Here is a 9308-nt window from a genome sequence, read left to right as displayed (position 1 = left end):
TCCTTTAAGAACTAAAGATAAGGAATCACAAAAGAAGCGAAGCGCTGCAGATAGTTATTCTTCAACATATATCCTAATTCAGAGACACTTGCTAGTTTAAGAACTTTAGAGGACTGATAAGGGAATACACTCGCTCTTTGCTTATATTTGAAATCAATAATAAATTCATTCAGCAATTTATGTCTACAATATTTCCATCAAATACGTCAAATAAAAGAAGAATCTAAACACAAAGAAGAGAAGAAAAGAGTCAAAAGAAAGAAAGGTCTTGACAACCTCTACTACTAGAAGAAACTACCCAAAATCATCTTCTATTGATGATTAATATTTATTGTTCCTGAAACGTGCACTTCTTTCCTCCAAGAAATGAAGAAGACATTTGTCTCTAGAGAGAGACCGAGAGTTTGTTTAGAGGAGTTCACAAACGTTCCTTAAATTAGACTACAAGAGATGAATATAAACATGATGTATCTTGATCAGATATCAGTTTTTCTGGAATCAGCATCAATAGCCCTAAAGGAGAAAAAGAGAAAAAAAAAAAAAAAAAACTTAAACCTGTACTCGAAGATCTTATCAAGAGAAACCACAATAACACACATTCACCTCTCTTGCAAACAAAATCATCGGGCACAAAAAGCACTAAAGGAAAAAAAAAAAAAAAAATCGAAGGAACAGACACCTACGTCGTTTATTACCTGGAGAAGAGAAGAACCAGAGAATGATGGCACATAGAATCAAGACAAGCGGTATCAGATGGACAGCGTTTTCGGAGGCCCTGAGTCTCGATGCTTCCTTCTTTGAAACATCAGAGAGAGCATCATACGTTGGAAGCTGATCAATCTCCACAGCTTTGAGGCCCGGAGAGGCCTTCATCTGCGGGGACAAGTTCAGGAAGAATTCATCGGAAGCTCGATTAGTACTCGCAGATCTGTGCATTTCAACGAGAGATAAGACAGCGACGAAAGAGAAAAAAGGCAAACGAGGTCAAATTATTGATGAATTGATCGAAAATTTGAATCCAAGGCGGAAGAGAATCGAGATTTAAGTATATATATATAGAGAGAGAGAGATCCTCTGCAGCTTGCGTCTGAAAAAGAATCTGAGAGAACGTGGGACTGCTTTGGACTTTGAGGTCCTCTTTGACTTCTCCTCTTCTTCCGCGCGCCAAAAAACAGGCGATCTTTCCGGTGGTATATATTAGTTTCTGGAGTTTGACGAGCAGAGAATTAATTCTTCTGAAACACGGAACTAGTGAATTAGGATTTCCTCAAAACCATACTTTTGCGACTCGGGATCGGAACCCAGCTCCGCGTCGCCTCTTACATTTCTGCCGACTCAGTTAGAAATAAAATTCAAAAAATATTAGTAAAAGATAAATTAAAATATTTTTATTTTAATATATAAGAGGACAAATCCAGTAAAAAAACCAGTTGATGAAATAACCGTTGATCATAATCGAATTATTAAGAATCGGATGGCTGGTTTTGCACCAACTAACTTTTTGTATTAATTCGGCCATAAATATAAAATATATTATATAAAATTATTAAATTTTTAATTAAAAATCAAAAGTGCCATTAATCAGAAATTAAATCCCCAATTATTATAATATTTTATTAAATCACCCTTAATTAATGCAGTTATTAATTTATAAATTACGGTAAATTATAAATTAAAAAAAAATAAAAAAATGAGGAAAGAGTAACCAAGCGTGGGTGCAGGAGCAGTGACGGCGCCCGATGCGGGGTGAAAAGAAGAAGCATAAACTTAAAAACAGAATCCACACGTGCAAGTCTGATGCAAATAATATTACGGTTGACCGCGCACGTGAACATTCAATTTACGGAGAATTGTAGCAAGATTTTCACATTTCTAGATGATACAAGAACAGTCTAGTTTTTGTAGATCACATAGAAGATGGTAAGGCAACAAACAGAACAGTAGCGGTTCCTCTCCAATCAAACAGGGTCTACAAGAGAATAAAACATCACCAAGAGGAAAGATCAAAATCACAGAAGCATTGTGCACTGCCGGCTCAACTTCACTGAGGGAGGGACACAAATGAGGACCAAAAACAATCAATCAAATAGGTCGGAAGAACACTGTTACCTGTGCTCAGGGACACTTAGTAGGAAGATAAGGAGGCATTCAAGATGGTTCTTGGAACAAATAACATAGCAACGGGCTCACCACTCCAACGCTTAAACTGTTTCCCAGTAGAGCGTATCTGTAAAAAACACATAAGCAATTGAATATATAAATACAAAGCTTTTTCAGTTCTCAGTAAGCAAGTTATAAGCAAGTAGGGAGAACAATGACCAGATTTTTGTAAAGAGGAATGATCTACAGAAGAGACATGATCAGAGGCTGGTTAAGGAAGTAATGAGGAATTAGTGTCAAGGCAGCATAATGAAAATTCATGATAAGTTTGAGCTCAAGGAGTCAAAATAGGTTGCTAGGTGAAGCCTACTGGGATCTGCTTCTGGATCCCCTACACTCTCCCACTCCACTGACAACTAAAATGACAAAATCATCAAACATGACTTACTGCTGTCTAAGATTTATGTGCTGCGGAAACTGGAACTCCTTTGGGAGAGAATGCAGATTAGCAACCTGATCATCATGATGCATTGGTTAGTAGAAAATATCCATAAGATGCAAGTGCAGAATGAATACAGCCTAAGCACATACCTCTCGAGGAGTAAAATATCTGAGACCCAGCTCCTCCAGTGATGATATTTCCCCCTTCTTTAGATGTGGCTTATTCTACAGTGAAGTGTGCCACAGAAGATATTATTAGAAATTAGAAAAGAACCCACCAAGAAGAAGGGGATCCTATCCAAGCTAAATAATTGTGGATATGCAAGGCTCTTAAAGATCTAGGATGGAGAGCAGCCATGGATAAGAAAATGGCTGCCTTACATAGTAATCGTATGTAGGTTTTGATTTCATTTCCTCTTGGAAACAAGGCTGTCGGTTGTTGATGTGTGTTTACTATTAAACACAATCCAGATAGGTCTGTTGCTTGGTTAAATGTAAGGTTGGTCGCTAAAGGATTTACTCAGATATTGATTATGAAGACCCCATGAGTTCAAAGATCAACAGTAAAAGAACGTTCAGGGATGTAATGCACACAAGTATGGTTAACAAAATAATTATACCATCTGCCCATGTCCACGATCCAGCACCAATCGGATGTTTAAGTCAATCAAGTGATAGATCTCAACAGCTGCCAGATGGACAGATTGCATCCAAAGACTGCAACAACCAATCAAATCCAGGGTTTTCTGACTCAGACTCGGACACATGAAAATCCAATTCAGATTGACCGAGTCGGATCAGGACTCATCGGTCTTGGGCTGAGTTGGAAGGGATTCTGCAGGAACAGAAGAGTCAAGTCTCCCTATGACGCGACTCGCCCAGTTCAAAATCTGATCCGAATCGCCCGACCATGGTCAAATCCCATCTATTCCATAAGGAATAGAGACCTAAAAAATAGCATAAATTACACTTATTTTATTGTGATCATCCTGTTTCATGAAATCAGTCCACTAATCCAACCAGCTGGCAGCCAAGAAGATCAATGCGTAGATAATCTGTTGTCTCATCCAATGAAAGGAATGGATATGCACAAAGAAACATAAGCACACACGTCACATTTTATGATTTTTCCCTTACAATAGCAAAATATTCTTCAGCGTGCATAGAAGATCAAAGATTTCAAACCATGAAACAAACCAATGGAACTTGGAAACAAGAAATCCTACTTGGGCAGTCGCCAAAAGTGAGCCAGTACCCTTCACATACCGATAATAACTCTTAGTAAAACAGCAGCAGCGCTTTGAATCGGGGTACACAATATCTGCATCTTTGTCAAGGACAGTTCTTTCTGAGTACATCTATATAGCAAATCAAGCACATTTATATGTATTTGATGCCTTCAACATGGAAATACATTGTATGTGCAAATTAAACTCCTTCAATATGGAAATACATTGTGTCAAATGCAATATTTATCAATGTCATAGATAAGATGTATGGATACCCATGGCACTTCCCCACCTCTCTATTAAGCTCAATGGAACTTGATATGGACTTACGCAACCATCACCAACCAAATCTGACTCTGCTCTCTCTAGCAAATTGCTGCAATATGTCTTGGTTTCAAGATAGTTTTCGATTGGTTGACAAGATAAATTTGAATTCTTAGCCTGTTCATTTGACTTATAATCATCATCTGCACAAGTATGCTCATGTTCCTGGAAGGGGCATGGGGTCCAAAATAGCTGGTTATTGCAGCTTGGGTTTTGAAAAGACAAAGGTTCCCTTTTAGCCTAAAATGGAAGAGAATGCAAATATGTTAGCCATTTAACTTCGACATGAACATAACATATGAAATGCAAGGGCAACAAGAAAGCACATAAGAATGTACTGAAACGTTATTTCTTCACTTCAATAGAGAGAAAAGCAGTAAACACACCTGCTATCTGCAGGGTTGACTTGTACCTCTAATAAGTAAATTACAGTAATTACCAATCCACCCAACTTTGGATAATCTCCAGTTACGTACATAAGATACTAAAGTAATTCTACCAAACAGCCAAAATAATGTTAGACATTGTGACTGGCACAAGCCCATTTATCATCAGATGGCACAAGCATCTATAGCTCAGTATCAACAGAGAGAATAGGAGCATCATAAATGTTTACACAATATATGAAGAAAGTCTGGCTGGTAGCGATTTATGACTTACAGGTGCGCAACTATATGACTAAGATAACATTAACAGAAGAAGAAACACGATACTCAGCAGTATAAACAGTTACATGCAGTTAACATCAGTATCAGTTTGCTGAAGATTTGCTTTGCCCATGCAAGCCAATTCAGATTTGCAGGCATCATCAATTAGGACATCAGGGACCTTGATATTGGACAATGATACAATTAGTAACTTCATGACAGATGACTTCTTGACCAGTTGTTAGTTGTAATAGCTGCAAAGCCGACACTTCGAAGTCTATGCCATACCGTGACAACTTTGCAAGATGAATCAAAGTGATAGTATTTCTGGTCTATTATATAGAACCTTGTTACACTGGTGTGTTGGCTAAGTAGTAGTCCCATAGCCTGCAAGGCAATGATCTCGTTTGAAATCCCAAAATGTATGAGAAGATGCCACAGATCACTGTAGTATATGTTTGGCTCCAGCTGTTACCAAAAATGGCATATTTTCCCTTTTGTAACAACCAACAAAAGAATGGTCAACCACTCATTTGTGGTAAAGATGCTATGGGATCATTACAGATCACTTGGGGAAGACCTCTATTTTTTATTCTTCCCCATATGAGTCAATGACTTGACAGAGGAAGCCCTTCTTCTGGGTCTGAGAATTTTATTGAGATTCATTCACCAGTCCCCTCATTGTTGAGGGCAAACAGCCCTCATTGCACCTTCACAGACATTTTGATGAGATTATGGACATCACTTTGGCATCACCTGGATGCACTTCCAGAATGGGGCTAATCACCTTGCTGATTTGCTTTCATGATCCAGGGCTCTCCAACAACACCTTGGTCCTGGGAATGTGATTCCAGTGCTTATAGACTAGGATTTCCTTTCTGTCGTAGTTTGGCCATTTATTTTATGGTAGCCATTTCACTTTTTCATATTTTCCTCGTATACCCTTAGTTGGGATCCTTTTGCATTCTCTTATTAATACAATCACTTTCCCGCTTTTTTTTAAAAGATTTTTTTTTTTAAACTATGGTCTATAGATTACAACATGAAAATTTTACTTTCCTCATATTAACAGTCTACATGTAATCAAATATCTTCCAGGAAATTAATATGATAAAATAGATTTTCATTCTGCTCAAGGCATCAAGTTCTTTAAGTTTTCTCTTTAATTCATTGCCATTGAAATAAGTCATAACCAAAATGAGTTGTGTAATCACCTTGATTGAAACTGAGTGGCAAGAGCAATAGAGGGACAATCCTGTAATTACCAAATCAGTTTAGTTATTCTTTCTTATATGCTTTGCGTCAGGGGTAGTTTAGGAAGATAACTTGAAGTTAGTTTATTTGCTTGACGTGTAAAAGGGTATAGATGTCTTTTAGACAGAGAAGAAGGGTCAATTAGTACTAAATTCCAGCAGTTGATGAACTGATGCAAGTCTTCTCTCCTGCTTCTCTTGTCTATTTATCCATTCTCATTGCTTCAACTTCTTGATTTTTCAAAATATAAATACACTTTGCTTAGTTACACTCTGTTGGAGGGTAGTAAGCCTTTCACATCAAGGGCCCTAAGGTCAACGGGCCCATATGTACACACAAATCAAGCTGGTTGCTTCAGCATGTGGCATGTGCATAGTCACACACGAGTATACGTTTAGAAAGATTCTATCCTACTAACATGTCGGACCATTGCATGACTGACATCCATGCTTCACTTGAGGTGAGCAACAACGAGAAGTGGAAATGAAGGTTAAAAAGTGAAGAAAAAGTGCAGAAGGGCTGCAACAAAAGAGAGTCAACACAATTTTAAAAACATGTGGACATACTTTTTAAAGCATGTCAACAAACTTTTGAGAGTCTTTAACAGTGTGAACACATGTTTATGATTGGTAAAAGTGCGTTAAAAGTGTGTTTTATAGGGAGGTCAGTTCCTAGGCTTTGACGATTTTTCATGGGTAAATTTGTAGTTTACTGTGTAGGCCTGAATGTAAGGGCAGCATAGTAGGCTAAAAAACTTGCTATGTGAAGGGTCCACATGTGAGCATAACTCAAGCTGGCCACTTGAGTGCATGGTGGGTTAGTCATACATTGTTTGAGCTTGAAAAGATTTCATATTTATAAGTTGGGAAGCCTCCTAACTTTAGCTAGACGTTTTTGGGATTAAACCGGACTTCAAAATATTTTAAAGGAAGATCTAGTTAAATTCTACTTTCTGCACATCTTCATTTTTTACAAGAAAACCAGATCCATTTGCTGTTTACAAGAAAGTTGAATACAGTTATTGCAGCCTTCACTAGAGTTTCATAGCATCTCCTTTACAATTGAGAAAGTAACAATAAACATATGACCCAAACCATATTGTATAGGATGAGCAGAAATAACTCACCAGGCAAAAGTATCTTGGTCTAGAATATGGTATGCCAAACTGTAATGGACTCAAGATATATTCTTGCCATACAAAACCAGTTTTGGCAAAAATATCCATCATCTGTTTATGAGTATCAGATGTCTGCAAGTCAAAAAGAAAAGTTAAACATCATATTAGCACAAAAGTAGAAATTTACTGGAAGAAATTGAAGCTTCTGTTTGAAAGTACAAACCTCAAAACCAACAACATTCTCCACAAATAAAACAAGAGGTGCATTTATCATATGGGGAATAAGTTCAAGAATTCTCAGAAAAGACGCAGCTCGGGCATCGCTGGAGTCCTTTTGGAGTCCTAAACATGAAGTTTACTTTTTTTATCAATATACAATTCACAAAATAGGAAAGATGCCACAAACATAATATCCACAGAAGTAGGCATTAGAATGATACCTTGTCGGGTGTAAGGTTGGCAAGGAGGTGAAAGAAGCCACACACTAGCCCCATATTTGTCTAGCTCTGAAGCTGTTAGGGTTTGAATGTTTCCCTACAGCATTATTAAAAAAAAAGTAAAAAATATAGTCCATTTAGAATATTAAATATCTCAAAGAAAGAAATTGCTAACATCAGCAAACTATTTGAATAGAAGAATTTTTGTTCGAGCATATTACCGGACTCAAATATATATCAAGTAGGAGACGGGATGTTACTGTAAACATTTCAAGGGAACACATACAATCATGTAGAAGTATTTGCAGATTCATTTGCTTGTTTACCTTAGGATCTTTTTGATGATATATGTACTTTAATTTCCCAAATACGATGCAAGTGGAATTATATTACTAGATCCGCAAATCACTTGGCGGATAGTCAGGCTAAAACAGGTGTTTTTCTCCAACAGCTTGTTGTGGAGGAAGGTCCTGTTTAGTATGGTTTGTATTTTTTTTCTCTCTCAGTAATATATTCACACCTTTTTCAAAAAAAAAGAATGACAAGCAGTAAAATGACACACTGAGATAAGATTAAAGCTAGAGCTACAGATTCAGAAGAATGGATTCAGCAACCTCATTACAAAGTAACGCAATGTTAATGGCATCAACAAAAAACAGTTTATCTCCTGCAGACTGAACTGCAAGAAATAACACTTTATTTTTAATACCACAGTGCAAATAAAACTTACTACAGATCCATGGCGTTCTACTAGCTTACTTCTTCAGTAGATAGTTAGGGTAAATTACACGCCTCAAGAGTGTGTATTAACTTTGACGTCTGCGCAAGGTAGGATACAGTTTTACATAAACCATTTCTAGTCAACGACACCACAATCTTGAGGTTCACATATTCTCCTGAACATAAAGATTCACAGACCAACAGGTGGACACCTAATCAAGCTAATTGTTTTCAAAGAAATGCATTCAACCGTACGTTCATACTCTATATTTAGCTTTACAAAGATATACTGTATATACATCAAACAGGATGTAGTCTTGCTTCGAAAGCTGAATAAAACAAAAATCGTCAAAATAAATAAATAAATAAAGAGAAAACACCTGATAGGGTCGATGCCCAAAATTGTACTCGTACACATCATTGGCCTTGTCATTGATATCGAAAGCTTCCAATACAGTGCAGGGAATTCCAGACTTCAAGAGAGAGTATCTCTGCAAAAAGAAAGAAGCCGGAAGTAAAACAAAAAACAGTGAGGAGATATGATTTCGAGACCAAAAAAGAAGACTATGCATGAGATACCATAGCCCCTATCCCACTGTAGAACTCCAAAACTGTCCATGAATGGTTTGCTTTTTCCGACAAGTGCAAACCCTCCATGGCCGCAGAAAACGAGATCACTCAGAAATTTTAAACGTTTTGCAGTTTATTCAGCAGACACAGAGCCGAGGCCCGTAGGAGTAGGGGTGCCAGAAAGTCCGACTCGACTCGGATGGGACGATGCGGTACGATATGAATGTGATCAGTCATGTTGTTGATTTGCAACGAGCATCGGATATAACCCCTTTGAAAAAAATTTTATGGCCTTATCGAGAAGGCCAATTTTTGAAAGAGTATATAATATATATAAAAAAATTCATATATGACTATAATTCGTTCCCATGGGACAACTTTCCATGAGAGTCATATAAGATTCCTCCCCTTTGTAGGAGTCGACTCCATAAAACAGGCAAAAAGGAAAAAGGAATAAAACCCTAGTTAT

General features: G+C 37.4%; 1 protein-coding gene across 1 annotated transcript; it reads right to left on the bottom strand.

The window, feature by feature from the left end:
• Positions 1-1787: 1787 nt before the first annotated feature.
• On the bottom strand, positions 1788-9061 carry LOC137946330 (tRNA (cytosine(38)-C(5))-methyltransferase 2). The gene is made up of 11 exons (XM_068792581.1): positions 8849-9061; positions 8650-8760; positions 7553-7646; positions 7336-7454; positions 7122-7244; positions 4046-4334; positions 3768-3862; positions 2692-2766; positions 2549-2613; positions 2110-2227; positions 1788-1969 (listed from the first exon to the last, which is right to left on the bottom strand). Exons 1-10 carry the CDS (start codon positions 8924-8926, stop codon positions 2149-2151), a joined length of 1128 nt encoding a protein of 375 aa, XP_068648682.1. The 5' UTR covers positions 8927-9061; the 3' UTR covers positions 1788-1969; positions 2110-2148.
• Between the last annotated feature and the right edge of the window lie 247 nt (positions 9062-9308).

The sequence above is a fragment of the Aristolochia californica genome, unplaced genomic scaffold (genome assembly GCF_029961685.1).
Source record: "Aristolochia californica isolate CCGP_79_NKW_82.1479 unplaced genomic scaffold, dmAriCali1.0.hap1 SCAF_12, whole genome shotgun sequence".
NCBI classification, from domain to species: domain Eukaryota; kingdom Viridiplantae; phylum Streptophyta; class Magnoliopsida; order Piperales; family Aristolochiaceae; genus Aristolochia; species Aristolochia californica.
Note: the sequence above shows the minus strand (reverse complement) of the source record. Positions and strands in the feature narration are given on the sequence as shown.